The 20,818-nt window shown below is 38.0% G+C and overlaps 1 protein-coding gene across 1 annotated transcript in view; it reads right to left on the reverse strand.

Annotated features, from left to right (window-relative positions):
• Positions 1-4,875: 4,875 nt before the first annotated feature.
• The window catches only part of casp (Fas associated factor casp), a 174,978-nt gene continuing 159,035 nt past the window's right edge, over positions 4,876-20,818 (reverse strand). The window contains exons 14-16 of the mRNA XM_071662658.1: positions 16,057-16,194; positions 9,239-9,316; positions 4,876-9,109 (exon numbers count right to left, since the gene is read on the reverse strand). Of these exons, the coding sequence (XP_071518759.1) occupies positions 9,029-9,109; positions 9,239-9,316; positions 16,057-16,194 (297 nt within the window). The 3' untranslated portion in view covers positions 4,876-9,028. The remainder of the gene's footprint in view (positions 9,110-9,238; positions 9,317-16,056; positions 16,195-20,818) is intronic.

Consider the following 20,818-nt stretch of genomic DNA (forward strand, 5'->3'; position numbering starts at 1 on the left):
TGCTGAACCTAATAACCTTGCTCTTGTTCACATTTACTCTCAACTTTCTCCTTTCACACACTTTTCCAAACTCAGTCACCAACTTCTGCAGTTTCTCACTCGAATCAACCACTAGAGCTGTATCATTGGTGAACAACAATTGACTCACTTCCCAGGCCCTCTCATCCCCAACAGACTGCATACTTGCCCCTCTCTCCAAATCTCTTGCATTTACCTCCCTAACCACCCCATCCATAAACAAATTATACAACCATGGAGACATCACACACCTCTGCCGCAGACCAACATTCAGTGGGTAGCAATCATTCTCCTCTCTTTTCAATGCTTCTAGCAACTTACCTTCCACACCATATGCTCTTAAGACTTAACTTTCCGCAAAGCATCACTATCAACCGTATCGTATGCCTTCCCAGTTCCATAAATGCTACATACAAATCGATCTGTTTTTCTAAGTATTTCTCATGCACATTCTTCAAAGCAAACACTTGATCCACACATCCTCTACTACTTCTAAACCCAATCTGGTGCTCTGTACGTGCTTTCACCCTCTCAATCAATACCTTCCCATATAGTTTCCCAGGAATAATCAACAAACTTATGCCTCTGTAATTTGAACACTCACCTTTATTCCCTTTGCCTTTGTACAATGGCACTAGGCATGCATTCTGCCAATCCTGAGGCACTTCACCATGGTCCGTACATACACTGAATATCCTTACCAACCTATCAACAATGCAGTCACTCCCTTTTCTAATAAATTCCACTGCAGTACCATCCAAACCTGCCGCCTTGTTGGATTTTATCTTCATTAAAGCTTTCACTACTTCCTTTCTCTTAACCAAACCATTCTCCCTGACCTTTTTACTTCGCACACCATCCCAACCAAAACACCTTATATTTGCCACTCTATCATATAACACATTCAACAAGCCTTCAAAATACTCACTCCATCTCCCTCTCACTGCATCACTACCTGTTATTACTTCCCATTTGCTCCCTTCACCAATGTTCCAAGTTCTTTTCGTTTTATACACGTTATTTACTTCCTTCCAAAACATCTTTTTATTTTCCCTAAAAATTAATGATATTCTCTACCCAACTCTCACTTGCCCTCTTTTTCAACCCTTGCACCTTTCTCTTGACCTCCTGCTGCTTTCTTCTATACATCTCCCAGTCATTTGCACTCCTTCCTTGCAGGTATCGTCCAAACGCCTCTCTCTTCTCTTTCACTAATAACTACTTTATCCCACCACTCACTACCCTTTCTAATGCCCACCTCCCACCTTTCTCATGTCACATGCATCTTCTGCGCAAGCCATCACTGCTTACCTAAATACATCCCATTCCTCACCTATTTCCCCCTCACATCATTTGCTATCACCTTTTGCCATTCTACACTCAATCTTTTCTGGTACTTCCTCGCATAAGTCTCCTTTCCAAGCTCACTTACTCTCACCACTCTCTTCTCCCAACATTCTTTCTTTTTTGAAAACCTCTACAAATCTTCACCTTTGCCTTCACAAGATAGTGATCAGACATCCCCCCAGCTGCCCCTCTCAGCACATTAACATCCAGGAGTCTCTCTTTTACATATCTATCAATCAAAATGTAATCCAATAATGCCCTTTGACCATCTCTCCTACTCGCATACATATTTTTATGTATATCTCTCTTTTTAAACCAGGTATTCCCAATCAACAGTCTTTTCTCAGCATAGAACTTCACAACCTCTTCACCATTTCCATATATACCATCCACAAACAGGCCCCAGTAGTATTCCATGGCTTACTTTAATCACTTCATATGCTTTGGTTCAGCCTAATATCAGCAAGTCACACCCCTACCTCCAAACAACACAACAATCCATTTCGTCATTTCTTATGCATCCCTTTCACCCTCCTGAATGTTCACTCCCCAATAACCCAACACCTCCATTACTCCTACTTTTTACCTTTCTGGTCTATCTTCTCCAATTCTGACATGTAAGTCCTCTTAGGTTTTCTTTGCTCACAGTCTTCATTGTTCTCAATGTTTATCAGATCCTAGTCAACTCTATTAGATTAGCCCTGCTATCACATCTCTCTTAAAGTTTCATTCCATACACACTCAATCTGCCTTACATCACAGTCTTCTGATATTTCATTTGGAATTCATCCACCCTCTTCCTTTCTTTTATGGTCAAGGCCTTAGGTTCACATACATGCATCACTCTCTGAACTTCTACTTTTAACACTTTGATGAATGAGGCCCTCCCATTTCCTCAGAGGTGAACACGGCCACCAGCTGTGCATGTCAGTTTCATTAATAATTCATGAAACTGTTTTTGGTCTTACATTGCCTTTTTTCTATAACTTTGTTTATAAATGATCGTTTTAACACATGGCATACTCCATACTTTTAATTTTATATCAGTATCACCATAACAGGAAGTTTGTTGAAACATGTACTACTGCTGGTGCAAATGTTTATGATTATTCATTTTGATAAGGTTTTGTTTCCTGTTTTACATGTATTTGTTCATCTATAATTGCTGTTAACTCAAATACACCGAACAGTAAATATTATATCATCATCATTACAACTTGTTTATTATGTATTACTGCTGTCGCATAAATTTTTATGATAATTTTCAGTGATGATGTTTTTTGACTTAGTTTTTTCACGTGAATTTGTTCATAATTAATTGCTTTCATGTTATTTTACACCTTACAATAAATCTTAACTACTATTACAAAGCAAGTTTGTTTTGGTGTATACTACTACTAACATGTAAACATTTTCATTAATTGTAAATATGTGGTGCAAATTTGGCCTTACATTGGTTTGTTGTTTTATGTCTATTTGTCCAAGCACAATTGCTCTGTAAAGTAAGCCAAATATCAAATCTTTTACTACATGACCATTATGAAGCAAGTTTGTTGATTGTTACAATTCATTATGATCATATAATCTCAGGACACCTTCTACAGGGATTCCTGCAGTTTCAAGGATGTTCTACAATTGGTATTAGGGAAAGGATGGAATCCTTGGGCAAGTTCTTCAGTGAGATTGTACTCCAACAATACAACCCTGCCAAAGAGGACTTTTAACTCGAAGCATTACTGCAAGTAGGTGAAATTTGGTTGTGCCACAAGTTTGTTGACAACTGCTTTAAATACAGGTACACCACTGATTTTCCGGCACTCTTGGTTCCAAAGCCTTGCCAGATGAACCACTTTGCCGGACCAACCATGGTCACGTAATAATAATTCATCAACACACCCCTAACCCACTAATTATACATCTCCCATGTGCATCACCAGAATAATGCCGTTTCGTCTGTATTATACACCTGCTCAGGACTGAGGTGCTCGTCAGCTACAAGTTTCACACATTCGTCCACGTACTCGGCAGCTCCTTCATGGCTTGCATACTGCTTTTCTCCGAACACTTTAATCATGGAAATTCCAAGACGCTTCTTGAATCTTTGAAGCCATCCTTCACTATTGTCATGTTCATGTTGTAATTTAAGTTCTTTATGGAGCGACAGCATAGATCATTATCATGCTGCCTGACAAGTCCACTTCATCACTCCAACACTGTAGAAACCACTCCATCATCACTCGATCTTGCTCAGTACTCTTACCATCTTTCAATGTTCTTCTAATCATTTGCTTCTTGGAATCACTGTCTACATAGAATTTCAGTATTTTCTCCCTTTGCTACTTTGTATCATAAACAGTTGATGAACCAGTACTGTAGATGTCACACAGCTTACGCACCAAAACACCACGGTCCATTTTTTCAACAGTTTTACTTTATCTTGGATCGACATGGACTGGTGTTTACGTTTGACACCACAACCGACACTGATATGTCTTAGAAGCCATAGCTAGGGTTAAATCTAAGCAAAATAAGCTAAGAATCTCACAGAATTGCAGTATTACCATTAAGTGCAGTGTAAAGAATGTAAGTAAGCGCACCCTACACACAATGCCATCCATAGCCGCCCAGTAAACTAGTCTAGTGGCCGCGGTAATTTCAAGTTCCCTCATGTAATTTTGTCCGGACTAAAGGTGCCGAACCATCAGTTGCCGGAAATTCGGTGGTGCACCTGTATATAATACTGGTGTGAGGTGCAGGGAAGGAGCAGGCCAGAGTCAGAGAGGACTCAATAATTTCAAGGGAGGTGGTATGATGAGATAATGCACAGAAAATGTTGGCACACACTTTAAACCTTGACATATTCCTATTGACCCATAAAATGGATACTGTAAACCAAAAACATGGGTTTTCACGGAACTTCTAAAACTTTCCAACAACCTAATTATTTTAGAATATACATATTTCATTCCTGCAATTAGTAAAAACCTATCATAAGTGTGTTATGTAAATGAGTTGTAAATTCATCATTTAAATCTACAAACATGATGAAAGGGACTAAGAAATACCACAGTTTCATGTAGCACTTTGGAGATAAAACTTAGTAATCTTGTTTTTCTTTTAAGATATAAATTACTGAGTCATGATGGTTGATAATGTATAAGCCATATAACATTATGGAAAACAAAAGCAGCAAATGTTACCATACCTCCTTTCATTAGCCTATTTAGTATACACAAACCATGGAGTGTTTGTAGTATTCTTACATTAAAATCATGGATCATTCATTATGTTCCACTTGCAACAGCTCTTTACCAAAGTCTCAAGGTACAAATATAACTAAATACATCTTGAAGCCCCTCATTCATTGTAAAACTTTATCCTGACTGCCTAATCTATTTATACCACTTAACATTCATGCAGTACCTGCCACATAAACTTTAGAAAGAGATTTCCTGAATACTAAATATACATGGATATCACAACTTCAAGAGAGGTAATAAAACACATATCTGACTCTGGTTTAGCATCATATTGTCATTTACACAATCCCAACATTTTCATTTTATAAAGAATTATTAGATCAAAACTTTACTTCACTTAAAAACATGATGTTCATTCAAATAAGGCAATTAGTATATGGTGCATGAAAATTATGTCAAGTTTCAGCATTTATTGGTTTTAAACACATTTGAAAAATTCAAGCATATTATACTCCCATTCTTAATCATAGTACACAAGAATCAATTCTTGTTTATGACTGGAATGATGGAACTCCTAAGGTTTGGAAAACTATTTAGGAGTGTACTAAGTGACATTACCCTAACTTTTCACTTATTTGGGAGATGAAGAACATTAGAAAATTAGGCTCTCCCTTTAGTGACATCTTAATGATGACCATAATAGTTCATACATGTCATCCTGTATGTCTTCATCCATTTCACAGAATGGTGGCTCATGCAGGATCTTCCTCTACACACTGCAGTTTATGATAACATCTGCTACTTATCTATGACACTCTTTTCATGCATATACCCCCTCATTCCGTCCTACCACCGTACCATTGGTTTTTGTCTGTATTTTCTTCCATCTGTCTCACTTAAAAACACTTTTGGTTATTCCTGATATATCAATTCTCCACATTAGTGACAACCAACTTGGTCTGTTTTACAAACTTTTGCATTAATGATTGTATTTCATTAGCTTGCAAACTATCCATCCTCCAAACTTATCATCAGCTTCTTGGAAAATCAATCCCATCAGTCTACATTACATGCCATTCTATCCATGATGACTTAGAATAAAGTGTTGTTGTTTCACCTCACTATAATAGATAACTTTTTTGTATAACTTTCTTCAAAGCTCTGATAATCTCTCTACTTTTCACAATCACTGTCTTCTTTCTCAGATTCTGTCCCGGCATCATTGTAAGGGAAACTACCCAAAAGTTCATACCCTTATAACCCCTTTATTCTCAAAAAACTATACATGTTTCTCCCTGTGTATTTCCTCTCTTCAAATACAAAAACTTGGTTATTACTTTAGGTCATATTTAATTTTCTGATTTCAAAATCTCCCAAATTTTATCAAAACTTGTATATCTTAATCATTTAGCCATTATACTCATATCAACCATATACAGAAACAACCTCGGCTTCTAATACATTCCAACAAGTTTTAACTTCATATCAGTGCTAGTTATGACTTCTCTACTACACCATGTGCATACATTATACAATATTGGTGAAAAAAATACTTAACTTGTCTTTCTTCAACTTTAACATCAAATCAGTCACTTAATTACAGACTAATTACAATATAATTTCACATATTAAAGAAAATAATTCAATAACAGGTCTTTCTTAAATAAAATGCTTCTATAACAAATGTATGAGGGCAAAGTTAGGGAGCATACCAGTGAAAAATGTGAATATAAACTGAAGCCTGAATAGGTGCAGTAACCAACATTTATGAAAAAAAATCTTGGGGGCCAATGTCTTGGGAACAGGATGAACAGGGAGTGGAATATTTAATGCCAAAGTAAGTCAGTAAATAACAGTGGTCCTGTAATTTCCTGTTTCTAACATAAGTAAGCAAGGTAGTTCAAAGAGAAACCTCTCCAAATACCAATGTTACTACATATTTTTGCACATCTGCCTAATATAAAATTTGCAACACTTGGGCACTCAATAACTAATTCTTAGTCACTGTTGTACCCATACCATGATATACAAAGGTGTATGGTGCCGTCTCTTATAGCAATATACCTTAACAATGGATGACATCATTATGTCCAACTTGGTACAGGAACTGACCCACACAAACATTAGGAGTGTTAAAAGTCACATGGGCAAGATTATGGGGAATTAGGTTAAACTCAACATGAGTAAGCACCTTGGATGAGTGCAGTTAAGTTTGTTGCTGACATTTACTGAAACTTTAGATTGAGCAGCTTGAATACCTGTATATGTATGCTGACCTTTGATTTTATAAACGTACAAAAAATATTTGTCAAACATGAACATCTAAATTTCATAGTTTTATACTCTGATTCCTCCCAACAAATTTTAGTTATCATTTTTTAACTTGTATAATCAGGTATAATACACCTAAAACAAGGAATGGTAAATGTTCCTATGGGAAATCATTACAATAATGAAAATTACGATAACTATTTAAACAATGACTCCTTGTAACAGTTTGATGAAAAAAATATTTCTAGTTAAAATGTCTGTATACATTTAAAATATTGTTTCTAGTACTACTGCTACATGAAGTCAAATAACATATGTAATTAAGTCTTCTTTATGAGTGCTTAACTTTTATCAAGATTTAGCTGCTGTCAGATTCAGGTACTTTCTTCTCTGGCCAGCAGTCCGTTATTCTATCTGTAAGTGTGGTCTGGTAAGTTTTTCATTTTTGTATATCTTTTCAATAAAGTTGATGATACAATTATGCTAGATGCAAATAACAACCATCATCACATGTGTTAACCAATACAGTATAACCCCAGTATAATGGAAGGAAATATAATGGAATCTACAGAATAAAGGTGAAGCTCCAAATAAGGGGTTGGGGATTGCATCAAACCAAACCAGGTCTGAAATATCCTTGAAACCAAAATAATTTAGGTGTGAGCAATATCTAAATTAAAAAAAAAAGCAATCTAGTATTTTGGGAAATGTACAAATGAAAAATTCCTTGTGAAATCCATATTTTCCATACCAAGTAAAACACCAAAAATGAATTATATTCCTACATGATTATATCATCAAAATAACTTATAAAAGAAGGAGAGTAATCAAAGTATGAAAATCTCACCAACTGCTTTTCCCTCTTCTTGATGTATGACAGGCTTATTTGATCTTAAGATACTGATAAATAAGGTCCCTAGATAGCTGCTAGGAGTGATAATTTCCATATTTAATGTGTGTTCATTTTAATGTATTGCATGAAATCATTACAGTATGTATTATTTATTCATCTATTATTCTATATATAATGTATCAACCAAATAATAAATAAATCTTTGGAGAATACCCATTCATAATTTTTTCTATCATCTTTATAGTCTGTATCACATTTTTAGCCCTCTGTTATCACTTTTGGTACTGCAAGGGGGAATTATCAGGTAGAATGCTACTAAGAAAATTATAGAAAAATTAGATTAAGAAGATAAATACAATCCTCCTCCAATCATCCCAGTACAATTATCTGAAGGGATCTTTCCCCAGTAATTTCTCTTTGATTACCTGATGGCATCTTCCTCTATTCTTCAACTGTAATTACCTATAAGGATCTTCTCCCAGTTATTCCAGTATATTTACCTTATGGGCTCTTCTCCCAATTTTTCCAGTATGCCAGGGTTTTACTTCCTCTATCAGGTTACACTTTGCATACAATATACATTACTATAATTATGTGTACCATTCTAAAACACCAAGTAGTTTTTGTTATATATTACCCCTGGTTGTGTAAAAAATGCTGACTGACAAACATGTTTCTTCTCTAAAATATAAAACATGCTTATACATCTGTAATTTAACCAGATTTCAACTAACTTTTGTGATAAATAATAGGTTTGAAAGTAATATTCTACACTCAAATGACTGGAATCAAAGAATACTTTCATCCCATATGTTTACCACAATTCTTTTTTTCAGACTGGTGATTCCACAATGTATCATCACTTTAAAATATAGGCTGTAATACGATAAATATGCATGAGTACATTTTCAATGCAGCTCTGACACATCAGGGCTTAATTTCCACTATCATTAACAGTTTTATAAAAAATTTACTTTAGTACACAATTAAAGAATTTCCATTAAATAAATGCTACACTTAAAATCTTGTGAAAAAGGTATCCATCCAGTGAGAGTTGTCCAAAAATTTTAAGGAAGTCTTCCAGCAGCGTAAGAATTTTTCTTACAAGTCCAAAATGAGCCAGTAAATATATATATATATATATAAAGTCACATCATATTAAAATGTCTAACTTTACATATTAATAATACTTGGATACTTGATCCGGATATCCTCAAATTTGGACCTTTCCTAGGATCTCCCTTTGAAGAATCACAGGTGGTGTTGATTGTGGGGTGCAGTAGTTGAACCTACCACATGTACCGATCACTCCCAAGGCAAAGACATCCTACAAAACCCTTCATCGTTCTTCTATGTTGAGGGTTTCTTGTGGATATAGCTTGTACTCCATCAAGGTCTTGGACACATCCAAAGAGCTCACCTACAGAAAAGAAATAATGAAAGGGGGGGAATTGCATCATGTCTTCAAAGTTCATATGCTCTGTAAAACGTAACATATTATACAAATTAATGTAAGGTGTCATCTTCGCTCATTTTGTGAGGTACTTACATCTCTCCGTGGCCAAGACTGTAGACACTTGTATTCATCAGCAGGATAACCCTTCACATGCAGAAAGTTGAGCAGCACCTGTTAAAACAATAGATAGGAATATCTGATGCTGGACCTCTATCAAAATGTATAAAAGAGCAGGATATTAAACTTTATTGATTACAGCTGTCACACATTTTTGGAAATTTTATTGTAAAGTTGTTTAGTATGGTTCTGGTTAAGCAGCTTAGCCAGTCACTAATCAACATGAAACTTGAGATATGCTGAATACAATAAGTACTGAAGAATATAAAACTCTTATTGTACAATATCAGATGTAAACAACACTATCTTGCTACCTAAATCTGTACTCATTGTTTTGCACCACACTCTGTGAAAACAAATGCATTTTCTTCATCTCCATCTCACAATTGATGCAAATCTCTCTTGGTTCATCCAAGTCTGCATCCTCCTACTGTGAAAGGTGAAAGTTGAGAGTAAATGTGAATATGAGCAAGGTTTTAAGGTTCAGTAGGGTTGAAGGACAAGTTAGTTAGGATGTGAGTATGAATAGAGAAACATTGGAGGAAGTGAAGTGTTTTAGATATCTGGAAGTGGACTTAGCAACATATGGAACCACGCAAGCAGAAGTGAGTCATAGGGTGAGGGAGGGGGCGAAGGTTATGGGAGCACTGAAGAATGTGTGGAAAGAGAGAATGTTATCTCGGAGCAAAAATGGGCTTGTTTGAAGGAATTGTAGTTCCAACAATATTATATGGTTGTGAGGCATGGGCTATAGTATAGATAGGATTGCATGGAGAAGGGATGATGTGTTGAAAATAAAATGTCTGAGGATAATATGTGGTGTGAGGGGTTTGATCAAGTAAGTAATGAAAGGGTAAGAGATATGTGTGTTAATAAAAAAGTGTGGTTGAGAGAGCAGAAGAAGGTGTGTTGAAATGGTTTGGACATATGGAGAGTCTGAGTGAGGAAAGGCGACAAAGAGGATATATGTGTTATGGGTGGAGGGAACAAGGAGAAGTGGGTGGCCAAATTGGAGGTGGAAGGATGGAGTGAAAAAGATTTTGAGTGATTGGGGCCTGAACATGCAGGAAGGTGAGGCATGCAAGGAATACATGAGTACACTGGAATGCTGAGGTATACCTGGGTCTGTGTGCTGTCAATGGATTGAACCAGGGCATGTGAAACGTCTGAGGTAAACCATGGTAAGGTCTGTGGGGCCTGGATGTGGATATGGTGCTGTGGTTTCGGCTCATTACACATGCCAGCTAGAGACTAAGCGTGAAAGAATGTGGCCTTTTTTGTCTGTTTTCCTGGCACTACCTCGCTGAAGCAAGGGGGTTGCACTGGGAATGGACGAAGGCAAGCAAGTGTGAATATGTACATGTGTATATAAGTATATGTCTGTGTATGAGTATGTATGTATAAGTGTATATATTAATATGTATATGTATCTATGTGTACATGTATGTATAAATGTGTGTCTATGAGTGGATGGGTCTTTCTTTGTCTGTTTCCTGGTGCTACCTCACTGACGCAGGAAACGGCGATCAATTATAAAAATAAAGTAACATATATACAAGTTCATCATTTACTGTGTAAGGTAGCATCAAGAACAGATGACTGACCCCCAGAATTAAAAAAGTCCTCCCTTTAGCACCTTGTACTATTTCTTCTTTTGGAAAGTAAAGCAAGAGGGGAGGATTTCCAGCCCCTCCCTCCCAGCCATCTTCTACAAAATACAGGAAATACATGATCAGTATTCTTTCTCCCCTATAACCTGTTATATTTACCAGGGATAAGGAAAATCACAGTTCCTTATCCACAACCAGGACCTACAAACTTTTCCATGGTTTACCCCTACCGCTTCACGTGCCCTGGTTCAACCAATTGACAGCACGTCAACCCCTGTATACCACATTGTTCCAATTCACTCTATCCTGTGCATGCCTTTCACCACCCGGCATGTTCAGGCCCTGATCGCTCACAATCTTTTGCCCTTCATCCTTCCATATCCAATTCGACTCCCTGTTCCCTCCATTTCTAACACATACATGCTCTTTGTGAACCTTTCCTCACACACTCTCTCCATATGTCCAAACCATTTGAGCATAGCTTCTTCAGCTCCCTAAATCACACTCTTTATATTACCAGAACTCTCTCTTACCCTTTCAATACTTATATCAAACCACCTCACACCACATACTGTCCTCAAGCATTTTATTTCCAAAACATCCTCCCTCCTCTGCAACAGCCTTATCTATAGCTCATGCTTCGCATCCATATAATGCTGTTGGGACTACTATACCTTCAAATAAACCCATTTTGGCCCTCCTAAATAACATTCTCTCTATCCACACATTCTTCAAAGTTACCATAACCTTCGCCCCTTCACTTCTGCTTCCATATTTCCATTTGCTGCCATGTCCACACTCAGGTATCTAAAATACTTCACTTCCTCCAAGTTTACTCCATTCAAACTCACACCCTAACTATCCTGTTCCTCAACCTTGCTAAACCTAATAACCTTGCTTTTATTCACATTTACTCTCAACTTTCTCCTTTCAAACACTCTTAAAAACTCAGTCTCCAATTTCTGTCATTTCTTTGTATGTTCCTGGTGCTACCTCACTGATGCAGGAAAAGGCAACTTCTTTCTATTCTCACATCTCTCTCTCTCTTACCTTTCATTATTTACTTGATCAAAGCACCTCAAGCCACATACTGTTCTCAAGCATTTCATTTCCAACACATTCAACCTCCTCTATTATAGCCTTATCTACAGCCCATGCCTCGCATCCATTTAATGCTACTGGGAATACTATCCCTTCAAACATACCCATTTTTGCCTACCCAGATGATGATCCCTTATTCCAAACATTCTTCAGAGCTCCCACAATCTTTGCCCTTTCACCCACCCTATGCCTCATTTCTACTTCCATGGTTCCAATTGCAGCCATATTCACTTCCAGGTATGTAAAACACTTCACTTCCTCCAATTTTTCTCAATTCAAACTCACACCCAAGTTAACCTGACCCTCAACCTTGCTAAATCTAATGAAATTGATCTTTTGCATATCTACTCTCAACTTCCTCCTTTCATACGTTCTTCCAAACTCAGTTACCAACTTTGCAAATTCTCACTCAAATATGCCACCAATGTTGCATGAGTGATTGGTAAGGAAATTCAATGCATGTATGGATCATGTTGAGGTGTCTGAGTGCTGGTGGAAAGCATGTATAGAGCCACTGTATATGGGCAAGGGAGATAAAGGTGAGTTTTCAAACTACAGAGGTACAAGTTTATCAAGTATACATGGTAAGTTGTATGGGAGGGTGATGATTGAGAGGGTATTGGCATGTAAAGAGCATCAGATTGAGGAGAAGCAGTGTGATTTCAGGAGTTGCTGAGGATAAAAGGATCAGGTATTTGCTTTAAAGAATGTGTGAGCAATACTTAAGAAAACAGATGGACTTGTATGAGGCATTTATGGATCTGGACAAGGCATATGATAGGGGTGATAGAGATGCTTTGTGGAAGGTCTCAAGAATATATGGTGTGGGAGGAAAGCTGCTAGAAGCAGTGAGAAATTTCTATCAAGGGTGTATGAGTGGGAAGACAGGAAAGTAAATGGTTCCAACTGGAGGTTGGTCTGCGGCATGGGTGAGTGATGTCATATGGTTGTTCATTTTCCTTATGAATGGGATGGTGAGGATGGTAAAGATGAGAGTCTTGGAGAGAGGATGAGATGGCCTAGGAAGTGAGTCAGCTGTTGTTTGCTGATGATATAGCACTGGTGGCAGATTTGAATGAGCAACTACAGAAGCTGGTGACTCAGTTTGGAAAAGCATGTGAAAGAAGGGAGAATATGAAGTTTGAAAGGACATAAATATTAAGTGAAAGACGAGAATAAATGGGAACACAGGTGAACGAGGAAAAAGGGCAAGTGATAACAGGTAATGATGAAGCGAGGAGATGCAATGAGTATTTTGAGGGATTGTTCAACGTGTTTCATGACAGAATGTCAAATTTAGGGCATTTTGGTCAGGTGGTATGAGAAGTGAGAGAGTCATGGAGAGTGGTTTGGTGAAGAAAGATGTGGTGAAAGCCTTGTGTAAGACTGTGTAAAATGAAATGCAGCAGGGCAGTTGGAGTGGAAGGTACTGTTGACGAATTTATTAAGAAAGGGGATGACTTTGTCGTCAATTGGTTGGTAAGGATTTTCAATGTATTATGAATCACAGTGAGATGCCTGAGGATTGGCAGAATGCATGCATAGTGCTGTTGTATAAAGATAAGGGGGATAAAGGTGAATCTTCAAACTACAGAGGTATATAGGTGAATCATCAAATTAAAGAGGTATAAGTTTATTGATTATAACTGATAAGTTGCTGAGAGGGTGAAGGCATGTACAGAGCATCGGACTGGGGAGGAGCAGTGTGGTTTCAGGAATGGTAGAGGATGTATGGAACGGGTGTTTGCTTTAAAGAATGTGTGTGAGAAATACTTATACTTGAGTCTTGGAGAGAGGGCCTAGGAAGTTAGTAGTTGTTTGCTGAAGATACAGCACTAGTAGCAGATTCAACTGAGAAACTGAAAAAGTTGGTGACTGAGTTTGGAAAAATGTGTGAAAGAAAAAAGGTGAAAGTGCATGTGAATAAGATCAAGAATATTAAGTTCAGCAAGGCTAAAGTAGTGTTTAGTTAGGGTGTTATTTTGAATGGAGAAAAATTGAAGGTGGTGAAGTGCTTTAGATATCTGGGAGCAGACATGGCAGTGAATGGATCCATGGTAGTGGAAGTCAGTCTTAAGGTGGGGGAGGGGGCAAAGGTTCTAGGAGCACTGAAGAATATGTGGAAAGTGAGAATGTCAGATTATCTAGGATTATGTTTCATTATCTAGGGGTATGTTTAGAGGGGTATTCATTTCATGTGTGGTGGGTGGTGACGGGAATGAATAGGGGCAGACAGTATGAATTATGTACATGTGTATATATGTATATGTCTGGGTGTGTATATATATGTATACGTTGAGATGTATAGGTATGTATATATGTATGTGTGGACGTGTATGTATATACATGTGTATGTAGGTGGGTTGGGTCATTCTTTTGTCTGTTTCCTTGCGCTACCTTGCTAACGTGGGAGACAGCGACAAAGTATAATAAAAAATAAATAAAAATGTCTAAAGGAATTGTAGTTCCAACAATATATGGATGTGAGGCATGGACTATAGATAAAGCTGTGCAAAGGAGGGTGAATGTGCTGGAAATGAAATGTTTTGAGGACAAGATGTGGTGTGAGGTGGTTTGATCAAGTAAGTAATGAAAGGGTAAGAGAGACGCTTGGTAATAAAAAGAAAGTGGGTGAGAGAGAGCAGAAGAGGGTGTGCTGAAATGGCTTGGACATATGGAGAGAATGAGTGAGGAAAGGTCGACAAAGAGGACATATGTGTCAGAGGTGGAGAGGAACAAGGAAAAGCAGGAGACCAAATTGGAGGTGGAAGGATAAAGTGAGAAAGATTTTGAGCAATAAGGGCCTGAACATGCAGGAGGATGAAAGGCATGCACGGAATATAGTGAATTGGAACGATGTGGTACACTCGGGTCAATGTGTCTCCATGGACTGAACCAGGGCATGTGAAACACTGGGGGTAAACCATGGAAAGGTCTGTGAAGCCTGGATGTAGAGAGGGAGCTGTGGCTTTAGTGCATTACACATGACAGATTGTGTATGGATGTGAGCAGATGTGGCCTTTCATACATGATCTCCATTTCCCACATTTGTAAGGTAACATCCTAAACAGATGAAGAAAGTCCACATTCACTCATGTCCATTCTCTAGCTCTCATATCAAACTTGAACCTATAAAACAAATAAAACTCTGAGTATTAAATGCATCATTCATTTCTCACACCACAAACATCAATATTATAGCCATAAACATATCAAATACCCTCAGAACCCTTACCAGCACCAGATTTGGACAAGACCAAGATTCCATTAGCATCCTCTTTGAACAATTAATCTGCTCCACAATAAATTACGTTTTATTTACCTGGTAATCCATATTCTTAAAGCAATATAAACATTTCAAGACTCAGGACAATCACGAGCTAATCGGCAACCACAAACATTCCATTATATCTATCACACAATCCCTCCTTAATGTACATAGCATTTGATTTTTTGCAACAACCCTATGCCCTTTCCATCCAAATAATTCCAAATTGAACCACTAATCCCCCAAGCAGAAATAAAAAATCTATACTTCTTCACACATCAGCAACTACATTCACAGTTACCCCTCCTTTAACAAGCACAACCTTGAGAAAACAAATACACACCAAAATGACCTGACAACTGCCCATCCAATCCGGTCTGAAACATCAGCCCACAACATGTGCAACCATCTGAAGCTACACTTACCAGGCATGTACAAGTTATCCTTTCTCTTGAGTATTCTGGATACCATCTATCTCTTAAAAGCTATGATCATCAATTCCACATACCACAAGACCCTTTGTGCCCAAGATAAAACTTCCACATTGAAGACACTAAACTCTTATTCTTCAGTTGTCTTGTTCACACCCAAAAAGACATATATTCCAAATTAGCACATTTCTTAACTTTTGGTCCCACCCAGTGGACATAGCTGGTTTCCTAAGCACTGCAGGAACCCTAGAGATGGGGATTCTGAGGCAGGAAGGTAAAAAGGTACAGACTTTAGTGCAAAGTTAGATCATGCCATTTGTCTATCTGGGAAGACAGCCAAACAATCACTGCATAAACAATCACACAGAAGAAACTTGTACTAACCTGGAGGGGGGTACTTGCAAGGAAATTTCGAGTGAAAGTTTCACCACCAGGTATCCGGAAACGTAATGTAGCTACAGGATATGGACAATCTGCACTAGGCTCCTCAGGTATGTCAGTTTCAAGTGATGCTCTAACAGCCTGTAACAGTCAAGGTAAAGAGCCTTGCAAAAATAAAAATTCTGTTCATAACATTAATATAATGAATGGAAAAACCATAAGTGATAATGTGAAAATGAATGAGACAGCACCTTTTAAGAAAATGCTAAACACTGCAAGGGATAATATACTAAAAGCTTCTACTCTGTGACAAGTTACATTCCTGGAAAACCTATCCCTAAGTGGTCATAGCCTCCAGTCTTTGATAGGGTACATTCCTGGAAAACCTGCCTAACCTTAAGTGATCAGTCATTATCACCATTAACCTTAAAAATGTCTTCCTTTCCAATTAAAAAAATTAACATTTTTTTCAAGTTGTTTAAAAATACATTTAACCTATAAATTTCTAAGATACATTTTTATTTATTATACTTTGTCGCTGTCTCCTGCGTTAGCGAGGTAGCGCAAGGAAACAGACGAAGGAATGGCCCAACCCACCCACATACACATGTATATACATACATGGGCTAGGAACCTTCCCCTCCTTGTATTTTAACTTTACAAAAGGGGAAACAGAAAGTTCTAATATCTTCATATAAAAAGTTACAAAAATCACCTCAGAAGTATTTTTCATCCACCATGTTCACTCTAAGAATGCAATAAAGTTCTGTAGATGCTTCAAAACAATGTACTAAAATGTGCAGAAGTAAGGCATGAATGTGAAGTGAGCTGCCACTGCAGACATTTCACCATCTAAACTGAAAAAGGATGAGGCAGAACACTCAATAAAATGCAAAACAATCTAAGGATAATCTACTAGGTGCCTGCACTTAGTGATAAGGTTATATTCCTGGAAAACCTGTCCTTAAAGGATCAGTCATTAACTGCTACATGCTCACCTAAATTTACCTTTCTAAAGCTCTCAAGATACACATTTTAAATTTTAGAAAATGTACTTAACCATACAATTTCAAAGATATTCATTTTTCTTTTTATCATACTTTGTCACTGTCTCCTGCGTTAGCGAGGTAGTGCAAGGAAACAGATGAAAGAGTGGCCCAACCCACCCACATACACATGTATATACATACATGTCCACACACGCACATATGCATACCTATGCATCTCAACATATACATATATATACACACACAGACATATACATATATACACATGTACATAATTCATACTATCTGCCCTTATTCATTCCCGTCGCCACCCCGCCACACATGAAATAACAACCCCCTCCTCCAGTATGTGCGCGAGATAGCGCTAGGAAAAGACAACAAAGCAAAGGCCACATTCGTTCACACTCAGTCTCTAGCTGTCATGTATGATGCACCAAAACCACAGCTCCCTTTCCACATCCAGGCCACACAAAACTTTCCATGGTTTACCCTAGACACTTCACGTGCCCTGGTTCAATCCATGACAGCACATCGACCCTGGTATACCACATCGTTCCAATTCACTCTATTCCTTGCCCGCCTTTCACCCTCCTGCATGTTCAGGCCCCGATCACTCAAAATCTTTTTCACTCCATCTTTTCACCTCCAATTTGGTCTCCCACTTCTTCTCCTCGTTCCCTCCACCTCTGACACATATATCCTCTTAGTCAATCTTTCCTCACTCATTTTCTCCATGTGACCAAGCCATTTCGAAACACCTTCTGCTCTCTCAACCACACTCTTTTCACCACCACACATCTCTCTTACCCTTTCATTACTTACTCCATGAAACCACCTCACACCACATATTGTCCTCAAACATCTCATTTTCAGCACATCCACCCTCCTGCGCAAAACTCTATCTATAGCCTACACCTCAGAACCATATATCATTGTTGGAACCACTACTCCTTCAAACATACCCATTTTTGCTTTCCAAGATAACTTTCTCGACTATCACACATTCTTCAACGCTCCCAGAACTTTCGCCCCCTCCCCCACCCTATGATTCACTTCCACTTCCATGTTCCATCCACTGCCAAATCCACTCCCAGATATCTAAAACACTTCACTTCCTCCAGTTTTTCTCCATTCAAACTTACCTCCCAACTGACTTGTCCCTCAACCCTACTGTACCTAATAACCTTGCTTTTATTCACATTTACTCTCAGCTTTCTTCTTTAACATACTCTACCAAACTCAGTCACCAGCTTCTGCAGTTTCTCAACCTAATCAGCCACCAGCACTGTATCATCAGCGAACAACAACTGACTCACTTCCCAAGCTCTCTCATCCACAACAGATTGCATACTTGTCCCTCTTTCCAAAACTCTTGCATTCACCTCCCTAACAACCCCATCCATAAACAAATTAAACAAACATGGAGACATCATGCACCCCTGCTGCAAACCAACATTCACTGAGAACCAATCACTTTCCTCTCTTCTTACACGTACACATGCCTTACATCCTTGATAAAAACTTTTCACTGCTTCTAACAACTTGCCTCCCACACCATATACTCTTAATACTTTCCACAGAGCATCTCTATCAACTCTATCATATGCCTTCTTCAGATTCATAAATGCTACATACAAATCCATTTGCTTTTCTAAGTATTTCTTCACATACATTCTTCAAAGCAAACACCTGATCCTCACATCCTCTACCACTTCTGAAACCACACTGCTCTTCCCCAATCTGATGCTCTGTGCATGCCTTTCACCCTCTCAATCAATACCCTCCCATATAATTTCTCAGGAATACTCAACAAACTTATATCTCTGTAATTTAAGCACTCACTCTTATCCCCTTGGCCTTTGTACAATGGCACTATGCAAGCATTCTGCCAATCCTCAGGCACCTCACCATGAGTCATATATACATTAAATAACCTTACCAACCAGTCAACAATACAGTCACCCCCTTTTTTCATAAATTCCACTGCAATACCTTCCAAACCTGCTGCCTTGCCAGCTTTCATCTTCCGCAAAGTTTTTACTACCTCTTCTCTGTTTACCAAATTATTCTCCCTAACCCTCTCACTTTGCACACCACCTCGACCAAAACACCCGTTATCTGCCACTCTATTATTAAACACATTTAACAAACCTTCAAAATACTCACTCCATCTCCTTCTCACATCACCAGTACTTGTTATCACCTCCCCATTAGCCCCCTTCACTGATGTTCCCATTTGTTCCCTTGTCTTACACACTTTGTTTACCTCCTTCCAAAACATCTTTTTATTCTCCCTAAAATTTAATGATACTCTCTCACCCCAACTCTCATTTGCCCTCTTTTTCACCTCTTGCACCTTTCTCTTGACCTCCTACCTCTTTCTTTTATACACCTCCCACTCATTTGCATTATTTCCCTGCAAAAATTGTCCAAATGCCTCTCTCTTCTCTTTCACTAATAAACTTACTTCTTCATCCCACCATTCACTACCCTTTCTAATCTGCCCACCTCCCACGCTTCTCATGCCACAAGTATCTTTTGGACAAGCCATCACTGCTTCCCTAAATACATCCCATTCCTCCCCCACTCCCCTTTTGTCCTTTGTTCTCACCTTTTTCCATTCTGTACTCAGTCTCTCCTGGTACTTCCTCACACAAGTCTCCTTCCCAAGCTCACTTACAGTTTTACTCATAAAACTCATAAAAACCACTAAAGAAATATTTTTCTAATCCTTTAAGTTCACTCTAATAATGTGTTAAAGCTTTACATATGTTTCACCATGTATTGAGCAAAAGTGCAATATTAAAGCACGAGTGTAAAGTGAGCTGCCACCAAGCTCATTTTATTGTTTATTTTGCCTATATCAAAAACTTGATTGCTGATCAATATTGTTTTATGTAATAAATGTTTTCTTGTTATAATCAACGTGATACATTAATAATATTTTTCATAACAGGAAAACTATAAAAGGCTGTAAATTTACCTGCCACACTAGATGGATGCAATGCTGTCAAAGTCAAGCAGGCTTTGGTAACACTGCCTCCACTTTTGCTTAAAAAAAAATAATAATAATTATAATAAAAAAAGTGACTCATCTTGGTTAACTTTCAATGCTCAAAAAGCCAGTAGAGGTACATCATCGAATTTCCGGCAATTGATGGTTCGGCACCTCCTTTAGTCCAGACAAAATTATGTGATGGGACTTGGTATTACTGCGACCACCAGACTTGTTTACTGGGTGGTCACAGATGGTGTTGTGTGTAGGGCATGCTTATTTACATTCTTTACACTGCACTTGTTTGTTGGTGGTGATACAGCAATTCTGTGAGATTCTTAGCTTGTTTTGCTTAAATTCAACCCTAGCTATAGCTTCTAAGACATATGAGAGTGTTAGTCGTGGTGTCAAATGTAAACACAAGTCTATATTGATCCAAGATAAAGAACTGTTGAAAAAAATGGACTGTGGTGTTTCGGTGCATAAGCTGTTTGACATATACAGTATTGGTTCATCAACTGTTTATGATACAACGAAGCACTGGAAGAAAATATTGTAATTCTATATAGACAGCGATTCCAAGAAGCAAATGACAATTAGAAAAACTATGAAACATGGTAAGAGTACTAAGCACAATCGAGTGATGATGGAAGGGTTTTGATAGCATCGGAGAGTCCTTGTGCTACTTCGCTAAGTACGAGACCAGCGACAAAGTATAATAATTATAGAATATAAATATAAGGGGGCAAATGGCGAGGTAATA

Source organism: Panulirus ornatus, chromosome 6 (genome assembly GCF_036320965.1).
Source record: "Panulirus ornatus isolate Po-2019 chromosome 6, ASM3632096v1, whole genome shotgun sequence".
In the NCBI taxonomy this organism is placed as follows: Eukaryota; Metazoa; Arthropoda; class Malacostraca; order Decapoda; family Palinuridae; genus Panulirus; species Panulirus ornatus.